General features: G+C 38.1%; 1 protein-coding gene across 1 annotated transcript in view; it reads left to right on the forward strand.

Annotated features, from left to right (window-relative positions):
- Positions 1-14,201, forward strand: part of KLF8 (KLF transcription factor 8) — a 75,529-nt gene that overhangs the window by 31,664 nt on the left and 29,664 nt on the right. Inside the window, exons 4-5 of the mRNA XM_027096782.1 lie at positions 7,998-8,562; positions 11,426-11,531. Coding sequence (XP_026952583.1) covers positions 7,998-8,562; positions 11,426-11,531 — 671 coding nt within the window. The remainder of the gene's footprint in view (positions 1-7,997; positions 8,563-11,425; positions 11,532-14,201) is intronic.

Raw genomic sequence — 14,201 nt, forward strand, 5'->3', positions numbered from 1 at the left:
ATTCCTGAAAATCTCTCATAATTCAGAACTCCTACAGCTCAGTATGATCCTGATAGAGAATGGAGTCTTGCTTGTTTACTGGCTAAGTAGCACTACTATCTCCAAAGCCATCTTCAAGGTCCAGATATTGCTTGGCAAGGGCAGTAAACAGTCCACAATATCCTTGACCTTTTTTTTATTAATTGAAGTATAGTTGACTTACAATATTATATTAGTTTCAGGTGTACAGCATAGTGATTCAGCATTTTTACATATTATACTCCATTAGAAGTTATTACAAAATAATAGCTATAATTCCCTGTGCTATACAATATATCCTTGTTGCTTATCTATTTTATACATAGTAGTTTTTATCTCTTAATCCCCTACCCCTAATTTGTCTACTCCCCTTTGGTAGCCACTAGTTTTTTTTCTATATCTGTAAATCTGTTTCTGTTTTGCATATACATTTGATAGTATTATTATTTTTTTTTTGGCTGTGTCATGCAGCATGCAAGATCTTATTTCCCCGACCAGCGATTGAACCTGCAGTGAAAGTGCTGGGTACTAACCACCGGACAACCAGGGAATTCCCTGTATTATATATTAGATTCCTTATATAAGTGATATCATACAGTATCTTTCTGTCTGACTTATTTCACTAAGCATAATATTCTCCAGGACCATCCAAGTTGTTGCAAAAGGCAGAATTTCATTTTTTATGGCTGAGTAATATTCCATTGTGTGTATATGTGTGTGTATGTATGTGTATATATATATATATATGTATATGTATACCACATCTTCTTTATCTATTCGTCTATTGATGCACATGGGTTGCTTCCATATTTGACTGTTATGAATAGTGCTGCTGTGAACATTGGGGTGCATGTATCTTTTTGAATTAGTGTTTTTTTGGTTGTTGTTGTTGTTTTTCCTGATGCATATCCAGGAGTGGAATTGCTGGAGCATATGATAGTTGTATTTTTAACTTTTTGAGGAATCTCCATACTGTTTTCCATAGTGGCTACACCAGTTGATATTCCCAACAGTGCAGAAGGGTTCCTTTTACTCCACATCCTCTCCAACATTTGTTATTTGTAGACTTTTTGATGATAGCCATTCTGACAGGTGTGAGGTGATATCTCTTTGTTGTTTTGATCTGCATTTCTCTGAAAATTAACAATGTTGAACATCTTTTCATATGCTTGTTGGCCATCTGTATGTCTTCTTTGGACAATGTCTATTCGTCTTCTACCCAATTTTTTTTAATTTTTAAATTTTATTTTATTTATTTTTTTACACAGCAGGTTCTTATTAGTTATCCATTTCATACACATCAGTGAATACATGTCAATCCCAATCTCCCAATTCATCACAGCACCACCACCCCACCCGCCGATTTCCCCCCTTGGTGTCCATACATTTGTCCTCTACATCTGTGTCTCAATTTCTGCCCTGCAACACGGTTCATCTGTACCATTTTTTCTAGGTTCCACATATATGTGTTAATATACGATATCTGTTTTGCTCTTTCTGACTTACTTCACTCTGTATGACAGTCTCTAGATTCATCCATGTCTCTACAAATGACCCAATTTCTTTCCTTTATATGGCTGAGTAATATTCCATTGTATATATGTACCACAACTTCTTTATCCATTCATCTGTTGATGGGCATTTAGGTTGCTTCCATGACCTGCCTATTGTAAATAGTGCTGCAATGAACATTGGGGTTCATGTGTGTTTTTGAATTATGGTTTTCTCAGGGTATATGTCCAGTACTGGGATTGCTGGGTGATATGGTAATTCTATTTTTAGTTTTTTAAGGAACCTCCATACTGTTCTCCATAGTGGCTGTATCAATTTACATTCCTACCAACAGTGCAAGAGGGTTCCCTTTTCTCCACACCCTCTCCAGCATTTGTTGTTTGTAGATTTTCTCATGATGCCCATTCTAACTGGTGTGAGGTGATACCTCATTGTAGTTTTGATTTGCATTTCTCTAATAATTAGTGATGTTGAGCAGCTTTTCATGTGCTTCTTGGCCATCTGTATGTCTTCTTTGGAGAAATGTCTATTTAGGTATTCTGCCCATTTTTGGATTGGGTTCTCTGTTTTTCTTAATATTGAGCTGCATGAGCTGTTCATATATTTTGGAGGTTAATCCTTTTTCTGTTGATTCATTGGTAAATATTTTCTCCCATTCTGAGGGTTGTCTTTTCATCTTGTTTGTAGTTTCCTTTGCTTTGCAACAGATTTTAAGTTTCATTAGGTCCCATCTGTTTATGTTTGGTTTTATTTCCATTACTCTAGGACATAGATCAAAAAAGATCTTGCTGTGATTTATGTCAAAGACTTCTTTTCCTGTGTTTTTCTCTAAGAGTTTTATAGTGTCCGGTCTTACATTTAGGTCTGTAATCCATTTTGAGTTAATTTTTGTGTATGGTGTTAGGGAGTGTTCTAATTTCATTCTTTTACATGTAGCTGTACAGTTTTCCTAGCATCACTTATTGAAGAGACTGTCTTTTCTCCATTGTGTATCTTTAACTCCTTTGTCATAGATTAGTTGACTATAGGTGCATGGGTTTATCTCTGGGCTTTCTATCCTGTTCCATTGATCTATGTTTCTGGTTTTTTGCCAGTACCATATTGTCTTGATTACTGTAGCTTTGTAGTATAGTCCGAAGTCAGGGAGTCTGATTCCTCCAGCTCCGTTTTTTTTCCCTCAAGACTTCTTTGGCTATTTGGGGTCTATTGTGTCTCCATAAATATTTTAAGTTTTTTTTGTTCTAATTCTGTAAAAAATGCCATTGGTAATTTGATAGGGATTGCATGGAATCTATAGATTGCTGTGGGTAGTATAATCATTTTCACAATATTGATTCTTCCAATCCAAGAACATTGTATATCACTCCATCTCTTTGTATCATCTTTAATTTCTTTCATCAGTGTCATAATTTTCTGCATGCAGGTCTTTTTTCTTCCTAGGTAGGTTTATTCTTAGGTATTTTATTCTTTTTGTTGCAATGGTAAATGGGAGTGTTTCCTTAATTTCTCTTTCAGATTTTTCACCATTAATGTATAGCAATGCAAGAGACTTCTGTTCATTAATTTTGTATCCTGAAACTTTACCAAATTCATTGATTACTTCTATTAGTTTTCTGGTGGCATCTTTAGGATTCTGTATGTATAGTATGTCATCTGCAAAGAGTGACAGTTTTACTTCTTTTCCAATTTGTATTTCTTTTTCTTCTCTGATTGCCATGGCTAGGACTTCCAAAACTATGTTGAATAATAGTGGTGAGAGTGGACATCCTTGTCTTATTCCTGAGCTTAGGGGAAATGCTTTCAGGTTTTCACCATTGAGAATGAACTTTGCTGTGGGTTTGTTGTATATGGCCTTTATTTGTAGAGGTAATTTCCCTCTATGCCCACTTTCTGGAGAGTTTTTACCATAAATGGGTGTTGAATTTTGTCAAAAGCTTTTTCTGCATCTATTGAGATAATCATATGGTTTTTCTTCTTCAGTTTGTTAATATGGTGTATCACATTGATTGATTTGTGTATATTGAAGAATCCTTGCATACCAGGGATAAATCTCACTTGATCATGGTGTATCATCCTTTTAATGTGCTGTTGGATTCTGTTTACTAGTATTTTGTTGAGGATATTTGCATGTACATTCATCAGTGATATTGGTCTGTAATTTTCTTTTTTTGTAGTATCTTTGTCTGGTTTTGGTATCAGGGTGATGGTGGCTTCATAGAATCAGTTTGGGAGTTTTCCTTCCTCTGCAATTTTTTGGATGAGTTTGAGAAGGAAGGGTGTTAGGCCTCCTCTAAGTGTTTGATAGAATTCACCTGTGAAGCCATCTGGTCCTGGAGTTTTATATTTTGGAAGATTTTTAATCACAGGTTCAATTTCATTACTTGTCATTGGTCTATTCATATTTTCTATTTCTTCCTGGTTCAGTCTTGGAAGGTTATACCTTTCTAAGAATTTGTCCATTTCTTCCTGGTTGTCCATTTTACTAGCATAGATTTACTTGTAGTAGTCTCTTAGGATGCTTTGTATCTCTGTGGTGTCTGTTGTAACTTCTCCTATTTTCATTTCTAATTTTATTGATTTAAAGCCTCTTCCTCTTTTTCTTGATGAGTCTGACTAATGGTTTATCAATTGGTTTATCTTCTCAAAGAACCAGCTTTTAGTTTTATTGATCTTTGATATTGTTTTCTTTGTTTCTATTTCATTTATTTCTCTCTGATCCTTATGATTTCTTTCCTTCTGCTAACTTTGGGTTTTGTTTGTTCTTCTTTCTCTAGTTCCTTTAGGTTTAAGTTTAGGTTGTTTATTTGAGATTTTTCTTGTTTCTTGAGGTAGGCTTGTATTGCTATAATCTTCCCTCTTAGAACTGTTTTTTCTGCATCCCATAGGTTTTGGATCATCGTGCTTGTGTTGCCAGTTGTCTCTAGGTATTTTTTGATTTCCTCTTTGATTTATTCAGTGATCTCTTGGTTATTTAGTAACATATTGTTTAGACTCCATGTGTTTGTGTTTTTTATGGTTTTTTCCCCTGTAACTGATTTCTAATCTCATAGCGTTGTGGTTAGAACAGATGCTTGATATGATTTCAATTTTCTTAAATTTACTGTGGTTTCATTTGTAACCCAAGATGTGATATATCCTGGAGAATGTTCTGTGTGCACTTGAGAAGAAAATGTAATCTGCTGTTTTTGGATGGAATGTCCTATTAATATCAACTAAATCTAGTGGGTCTATGTGTCATTTAAATCTCATGTTTCCTTATTAATTTTCTGTTTGGGTGATCTGTCCATTGGTGTTAGTTAGGTGTTAAAGTCACCCATTATTATTGTGTTATTGTTGATTTCCTCTTTTATAGCTGTTAGCAGTTGCCTTACGTATTGATGTGCTCCTATATTGGGTGCATATATATTTATATTTGTTATATTTTCTTGGATTGCTCCCTTGATGATTATGTAGTGTCCTTCTTTTTCTCTTGTAACATTCTTTACTTTAAAGTCTATTTTGTCTGATATGAGAATTGCTTCCAGGGTTCTGTTGATATTTACATGGAATATCTTTTTCCATTCCCTCACTTTCAGTCTGTATGCGTCGCTCGGTCTGAAGTGGGTCTCTGGTAGACAGTATATATATGGGTCTTGCTTTTGTAACCATTCAATGAGCCTGTGTCTTTTGGTTGGAGCATTTAATCCATTCACGTTTAAGGTAATTATTGATATGTATGTTCCTATTACCATTTTCTTAATTGTTTTGGGTTTGTTTTTATAGATCCTTTTCTTCTCTTGTGTTTCCCACTTAGAGAAGTTCCTTTAACATTTGCTGTAGAGATAGTTTGGTGGTGCTGAATTCTCTTAGTTTTTGCTTGTCTGTAAAGCTTTTGATTTCTCCATCAAATCTGAATGAGGTCCTTGCCAGGTAGAGTAATCTTGGTTGTACTTTCTTCCCTTTCATCACTTTAAATATGTCATGCCATTCCCTCTGGCTTGGAGAGTTTCCTCTGAGAAATCAGCTGCTAACCTTATGGGAATTCCCTTGTATGTTAACCTTATGGGAGTTCCCTTGTATGTTGTCATTTTTCCCTTTCTGCTTTCAATAATTTTTCTTTGTCTTTAATTTTTGCCAATTTGATTATTATGTGTCTCAGCTTGTTTCTCCTTGGGTTTATCCTGTATGGGACTCTGTGCACTTCCTGGACTTGTGTGCCTATTTCCTTCCCACATTAGGGAACTTTTCGACTGTAATCTCTTCAAATATTTTCTCAGTTCCTTCTCTGTCTCTTCTCCTTCTGGGATCCTTATAATGCAAATGTTGTTGCATTTTATATTGTCCCAGAGGTCTCTTAGGCTGTCTTCATTTATTTTCATTCTTTTTTCTTTATTCTGTTCCTCAGCAGTGAATTCCACCATTCTCTCTTCCACATCAATTATCCGTTCTTCTGCCTCAGTTATCCTGCTATTGATTCCTTCTAGTGTATTTTTCATTTCAGTTATTGCATTTTTCATCTCTGTTTGTTCTTTAATTCTTCTAGTTCTTTGTTAAACATTTCTTGCATCTTGTCTATCTTTGCCTCCATTCTTTTTCCACAGTCTTGGATCATCTTCTCTATCATTATTCTGAATTCTTTTTCTGGAAGGTTGCCTATCTCTACTTCATTGAGTTGTTTTTCTGGGGTTTTATATTGTTTCTTCATCTGGTACATAGTCCTCTGCCTTTTCATTTTGTCTATCTTTCTGTGAATGTGGGTTTTGTTCCACGGGCTGTAGGACTGTAGTTCTTTTTGCTTCCACTGTCTGCTCTCTGGTGGGTGAGGCTATCTAAGAGGCTTGTGCAAATTTCCTGATGGAAGGGACTGGTGGTGGGTAGAGCTGGCTGTTGCTCTGGTAGGCAGAGCTCAGTAAAACGTTATTGTACTTGTCTGATGATGGGTGGGGCTAGATTCCCTCCCTGTTGGTTGTTTGGCCTGAGGCAACCAAACACTGGAGCCTACCCGGACTCTTTGTTGGGGCTAATGGCGGACCCTGTGAGGGCTCACACCAAGGAGTATTTCCCAGAACTTCTGCTGCCAGTGTCCTTGTCCTCACGGTGAGACACAGCCACCCCCTGCCTCTAGCACTAGCAGGCAGGTCTGGTTCTCTCTCCCATGGCATCACTGCTCCCTTTTTTGGGTCACAATGCACACACCACCCTGTGTGTGCCCTCCAAGAGTGGAGTCTCTCTTTCCCCCAGTCCTGTCAAAGTTCTGCAATCAAATCCCACTAGCCTTCAAAGTCTGATTCTCTAGGAAGTCCTCCTCCTCTTGCCAGACCCCCAGGTTGGGAAGCCTGACATGGGCTCAGAACCTCCATTCCAGTGGGTGGACTTCTGTGGTATAAATGTTCTCTGGTTTGTTAGTCACCCATCAAGCAACTATTGGATTTGATTTTATTGTGATTGTGCCCCTCCTACTGTCTCACTGGGACTTCTCCTTTGTCTTTGGATGTGGGATATCTTTTTTGGTGAGTTCCAATGTCTTCCTGTTGGTGATTGTTCCCGTCTACCCATTTTTTATTTGGGGATATCCTTGATCTTTGAATTCATTCAACTCAGAAAAATTGTTATTAGGTTGAGGTTTTATGTTATTTTATATATTACCTATAAAGTGATCATTTAATTAGTATTTATTTTTTGGCCATGCTGCATGTGGAATCTTAGTTCCCCAACCAGGAATCAAACCTGTGCCCCCTGCATTGGAAGCACAGAGTCTTAACCACTGGACCACCAGGGAAGTCCCTTAATTGGTATTTTTAAATTTAAAAGTTGCACAGATATATTTTGCATTTAATAAAACTGACTGTACTGCATCATTACTACCTAAGCATATTGTCTGTTGGTATGTCTCTGTAGATGGAAATTTTTTTTTACCCTTTCTCTTCTTACAGAACTTCTATTAATTCTCTAAGACTCATCTGAAATATCTCTTCCTCCTTGAAACCTTCCCTGATCTTCTAGACAGAATGAATCATTCCTTTTTCTTTTTCTAAAATACCTTGCTTGCATATCTACTGCATCACTTATTATGGTATGACTTATAAGCTACTCATATTATTCTATCATTGTAGTTGGTATGTTAGTATGTACTTCGTGGCTATACCTTATTCATTTGTGCCCTCACTGGGCTTGACACAGTACTAATAGTGGATACTCAGGTGTGTTGATTCTAATTAATCTTGCAGAATTATTGTAAAGTTTAAATGAAATAATTTGTATTAATTGCCTTATACAGTGCCTGATGCTGGTACTCAATAAAGTTTCCCTCTTTTTTCCTCTTTACTCTTGTTTTACTTTTTCCTCTTGCCTAATTTTTCTCAACTCCCTGTATATTCTGTCCATGACAACAGAATAGAGATTTCTTTCTTTCATTGCTCACATCTCTCTTCTTCAGGGTACTAACACTCACTGTTTGCACCTCTCATTTGTTTATGTATTTATTTTAGGTCACTGGCCCTGTTAAAATTAGAGATTCCCTTAAGGCAGCAGACAGAGGTAATATGACATCTCCACCACTCCTGGATGCCAACCCCATGGAGAACCCAGCACTGTTAAATGACATCAAGATTGAGCCCCCAGAAGAACTTCTGGCTAATGATTTCAACCTGCCCCAGGTGGAACCAGTTGACCTCTCCTTTCACAAGCCAAAGTCTCCTCTTCAGCCTGCCAGTATGCTGCAAGCTCCAATACGTCCTCCCAAGCCACAGTCTGCTTCCCAGACACTTGTAGTATCCACTTCAACATCAGACACAGGCACTTCAGCAAACATCCCTACTGTTCTGACCCCAGGCTCTATCCTGGCCTCCTCTCAGGGCACTGGTGGTCAGCAGATCTTACATGTGATTCACAGCATCCCCTCAGTCAATCTGCCAAATAAGATGGGTAGCCTGAAGGCCATCCCAGTGATGGTGCAGTCACTGCCCATGGTGTATACTACTTTGCCTGCAGATGGGAGCCCTGCAGCCATTACAGTCCCACTCATTGGAGGAGATGGCAAAAATGCTGGATCAGGTGAGCATCAATCTGCCCCTTTGCTAGACTTTACCTTCCTTCATCTATTCCCTTTTTGAATATTGTATCTCCTATTTATTTTCCAATTATTCTTGCATACAGCTTTAAGAGCAATTTTTCATAAATACTGTTTTTATCATGTCTCTTCAGCGCTTACAAATGTACAAAGAATATTTTTCATTTAGCCCATGTTTCTCAAACTGGGGTATACATATCTTTGAGTGAAATACTATGTATCTTTCTGGAACCTCTATATTATTTGACAGTAAGTAATTTAAAACATTTTATATTTTTAAAATATGATTTTATTAAAGAGAAAATATAATATTTGAATAATATTTTAAAACATGACCTTCAAAAATAGTTTTAAGCTACTAAAGCAACTACACTGGGACTTTCCAGGAGGATGTGTTTAGTCTTCTATGCCATTAAGAATGCTTTGTAGAAAAGTTGAGAATGTTTCTAGCCCTACATACCTAGCCAGCCTTACCTCCCAGCCTCTCCCAGCACTGTACCTTTTCTCTTCCCTACAGGTAAAATAGTCTCTTTGAAATTTTGCCATCTTTCCTGTGTTCCACCTCATTTAGCATCTATCACCTTCCACGTTATTTTTTACATGCTTGTATCACAAGTGTATGGGCATTCTTCCCAATTGAATTGTAAATTTCTCGAGGACAAGACTCCATCTTATTTTTCTTTGTACATCTCCAGAGAGGACAGTGGTAGATAATAGTTGTCTTGTAAAAAATGATGTGATGAACAAACTTGAAACTTTTTCCAGGAGAGAGTTCATATGCTGTAATCTTACCTTTTATTTATTTTTAAAATAAGTTCAGAATTCAGAAAGGTATGTTTATCTCCCTTTCACCACTATCCCCCAGCCACCCAGTTCCCCTCCTAGAGACATATCTAGTTTGTAATGGAGAATGATGGAAGAAAATTATATGGCTTCTTGAAGTGGTTCAAGATATTTACCTTCACCACATCTGTAGAATTACAAGCAGTTTTGGATGTTCAGCTTTAGGAAGGATGTTGGGAAATTGGAGTATAATCAGAAGAGAAAGATTAAGATGGTGAGAGGACTAAAACCCATGTGAGAAAGGAGATGATAAATGTTTAGCATGAATTAAAAAGACCAAAGGGCAGATATGCGGGTGGAAATGACTAGGAACCAGATTTCAGCTCAGTGTAAAAAAAAAAAACTTTCTAAGAGTTTTCTACCTTTGAAATTCAATGCCTTGTGATCTTTCCATCACTAAATGTAGGAGAATGACATACTAAGCATCAAGTTGCTGAGACTCCGCTGTGTTCTTTTGAATAAAAATGCCGTTATCGATTAGTGGTTAGTTGTGGTAATGATAAGTATTCATAACAATCTTGCTTTTGAGATCCCCTGAGGGGTTTATTTAAAATACAATTATAAATTTTCATATAGGGAGAGAGCCAAACAAAACAGGAGATGGGAAAATAAAATTCTTTGTGTGAGAATTTACTGATATCAAGGCAGTGGTAACACCAAGGGATGGTTTGATGGGCTTTGAATTCCCCCCCATCATAATATCCATCAGTCCATCAGAACCATTTTATTTTTTGTTTTGTTTTTTGTTTTTTTTTGCGGTATGCGGGCCTCACTGTTGTGGCCTCTCCCGTTGCAGAACACAGACTCCGGACGCGCAGGCTCAGCGGCCATGGCTCATGGGCCCAGCCGCTCTGCGGCATGTGGGATCTTCCCAGACCATGGCATGAACCCGCGTCCCCTGCATCAGCAGGCGGACTCTCAACCACTGCGCCACCAGGGAAGCCAAATCAGAACCATTTTAAATAAATGGAATAAATTGTAAAGTGTTCAACGTAGTTTCAAGCTAAGACCATTAGCACAGTGGTCTCCAAATGGTATGCTTACACCTTGGTGGGGGGCAAAGGGGGTATTGCACAAAGTATTTGGATCACAGAAAGAAAGCATCAAAACTTCTATTTGTATTGTCTCACCCTTTACATGATATTTTGTTTATTTTTCATAATGTACACAAAATTTTAGGATGCTAGTACATTTATATCATAAACACACACATACGCATGCAGAGACACAGACACAGATATATGCTTAAAACGTTTTAGTGAATGATACACAATGTATGGAGGTGACTGCTCTAGCCAAATACTCCCCGTCCCCAACTTTATTGCCACGCTTAAGTTTCTTCTATATAGAAATTTTGAAGCTTTCACTAGATCTAGATGTCTGACCATGTAACTGAGTTTTGTTAGGCGTCAGAAACACCATTGGTTGTCAATAAAGATTTAAGGGCTTCTGCCAACATAGGTGGAAGGGAAGGACATTAACATGTATCAAGCACCTGCTAGACATGCATTATGTGTCTCATCTCAATGACTCGTTTCCATTAAGGAACACAAAAGCCAAAGGGGATGTTCTCACCTCTAGCATGAGCCTAGGCATTGATCTGAGGACAGCCAGGGAACTATTTAGAGTTTGATTCAACAAATACAAATTGAACCTGACTTTTCAACAGACACTGTCTTGGGTCCTCGAGATAGGGAGTTGAATCGTACCCAGACCTTATCCTAGGGAAACCCACTATCTTATCTTGCTCACTATCCTAGAGAAGCTCATTCTAGTGACAATGCTCCACACTACCCTTCCCTCAAAGAAATTTCTTTATCCCGCTCTGCTAAAATTTTAAATGCTCTTCTTTTCCTTCCATACAAATATACTTCTTCCATCTTTGCTTTTTCTTTATTTCTCTATCTTGCTGCTACTTTTCATTGTGGGCCAAACTGGGAATCCTGAAAATGATTAGAGGTTCATATATTTGTAGCCCACACTGCTCCTTTTCTTTGCTTTTAGTTAAAGTTGACCCCACCTCCATGTCTCCATTGGAGATCCCAAGTGACAGTGAGGAGAGTGCAATTGAGAGTGGATCCTCAGCCTTACAGGGTATTCAGGTACAAGAGTAAGTACTTTTATCTTTACTTCAGGTCTGTCTCTGTGTATATATGTGTGTGTCTGTGGTAAAAGTGGAACAAATTCTCAGACACAATAGTAAGAATTCGAGGACAACAAAATATAAGTAAACTGCCTTTTCAGCGAAGGTATGAGCTTGTATGCACACATGTGCATGGACATGGATGTTATGACACAGTAATGTTTTAATTGTAGATCATCAATTTTTACCCTTGGAAAATATACAAATTTCCTATAAAGTACAGTTGCATTCTGTTTGTCTCTGTAAGTTTAAAGCAACCTTATCATTGGCTTGTCTTTTAGCAACCATGTTGGATGAAAAATACATTTCTTTAAACCTAAGAATGAAGCTTATTAAAGTGAAATGCTCATATTGCTTGGGAACAGAAACCACCCAAAGAAACATTACCACCTTCTGGGACCTGCATTTACTGAGCAGAATGGCTTAGTTGAGGGAATTGCTTGAGCTATTTCAATTATTGGGGGGGGGGGCTGGTATTAAATTTGCATAAATTAAATGCATGTATGAGGTGATCCCATTATATGTAAGTCCATTTATTTAGCCTCCACTTTAAAATCACTATTTGGCCTTATCTCTCTTTCTTTGCTCAGGCCAGCAGCAATGAGCCAAATGCAGGGAGAAGAGTCCCTTGACTTGAAGAGAAGACGGATTCACCAGTGTGACTTTGCAGGATGCAGCAAAGTGTACACAAAAAGCTCTCACCTGAAAGCCCACCGAAGAATCCATACAGGTCTGCCCACCTCCACTCTACCCCCAACACACACACACACACACACACACACACACACACACACACAGTCTCTGAGAGACAGGAAGAGAAGAAAGTCTTGAAACAAAGGTTGATCTAGTTATACTCATGGGCACAGGTTCCATTCATGGCTTTTACCCCTATGTCTTGTTTCTACTCTACGGTAGCTTTCATGAAACCAGCCTAAGAAAACACTAAACCTGGTGTCTTCTGAATAGTTATCATTCCCATTGAGCACCTGTAGGTCTTTCTAATTGGGAAGTCATAACATTTATAAGAAGATTAAGGCAGATAAGACTCCCTCCCTTGCTACCAGAGCCCTACAAGTTTTATTGAGTATTGAAAAGTACAGTGAAATTAAAGCAGGCTTTTGGAGCTCAGCATCATTTACCAACCTATAACATATCTTTGTTCTCATTAGAAATGAAAGGTGGACATTAGAAAGAATAAGTAAAGCAGACCTGGGGGCTGAGGGGGGTGCTGAGGGAGTGAGCAAATTGCCCCATCTGAAGGAGAACTATCACTCAACTCCAAATAAGTATTACCAAATCTCCCAAATTAAAACGAGTCATGATTGATTTGTGTGTGTGTGTGTGGTACGTGGGCCTCTCAATGTTGTGGTCTCTTCCATTGTGGAGCACAGGCTCCGGACGCGCAGGATCAGCGGCCATGGCTCATGGGCCCAGCCGGTCCGTGACATGTGGGATCTTCCCGGACCGGGGCACAAACCCGCATCCCCTGCATCGGCAGGCAGACTCTCAACCACTGCGCCACCGGGGAAACCCAAGAATCATGATTTTTATGTGAAACATCCTAGATTTTGAATGTTGTCATGTAATTAAACAAATTTTATAACACCATAGATTCAAAGAAACCTGCCTATGGGCCAGAAATAGCTTTTTAGTCATCAGTTTGTACCCTCTCCTTGAAGACTTCTCACCCCCAATCATCTCCAGCTCAGAAGTGAGATTTGGACACCCTGGACTAGGAAGGGGGCCTCTTTTCTTGTAAACATATACTGTATTAGAGTTTGTATAGAACCCAACCTTGGTATGCAACCTGGGTATACTTTTTTTCTATTACTGGTATCCCACAGGTTCTTTGGAACTGAGACAGCTGAAGAAATGCCTGCTTTATTGCACTCTAAAGATTGGGGTTCATTGCGAGGGGTTCCAGAGAGTGATATCCTTGTCTCTGGTAGATATTCTCAGCAGAGAGCCATGAGGCTCTAGCTTATCTGGATACCACCTCTAGTATGCAATGCAGCCCTTCATCTCCTTTGAGCATACAATCATGCAAAGCAGAAAGTACAGATACAACAATTTCCATTTAACATACAGTTAAGCCCCAGTTTTTAATAACAGCATCACCCATTCACTCAGGCTCAAAATTAATGATTGATTCTTAACATTCTCTGTGCCCCCAGTTATGTGTTTCTAAACTTCTATTATTTCTTTCTTCAAATAGCTCATTTATTGAGGATGTAAACATAATAGCCAAGAGCATACACTGTGAAACTACACTGCCTGAATTTGACATCCCAGTCTATCACTCATTAGCTGAAAGTTACTTCACCTTTCTTTGCCTCAGTTTCCTTATCTGGGAATATTAATAGTTTAAACACTTAGAATACTGTCTGACATATAGTAAAGTCTCAATATATGTGAGCTATTATTTGTATCCTTTCAATTCCAGTCTCACTTCCACACAGTTAAGCTTTTTGTCTTAATTTATTCTTTTTCTCCTCCAACTTTATAGTTGAAAATTAAAATTGTTCATATTCAAGATGTAAAAATGGGTGATTTGATATGTATACATTCTGAAATATTCACCACAAACAAACTGATTAACCCGTCCATCACCTCACAAAGTTACCTTGTGTGTGTGTG

This window comes from Aethalodelphis obliquidens, unplaced genomic scaffold (genome assembly GCF_003676395.1).
Source record: "Aethalodelphis obliquidens isolate GAN/ISIS:26980383/991018 unplaced genomic scaffold, ASM367639v1 scaffold108, whole genome shotgun sequence".
NCBI classification, from domain to species: Eukaryota; Metazoa; Chordata; class Mammalia; order Artiodactyla; family Delphinidae; genus Aethalodelphis; species Aethalodelphis obliquidens.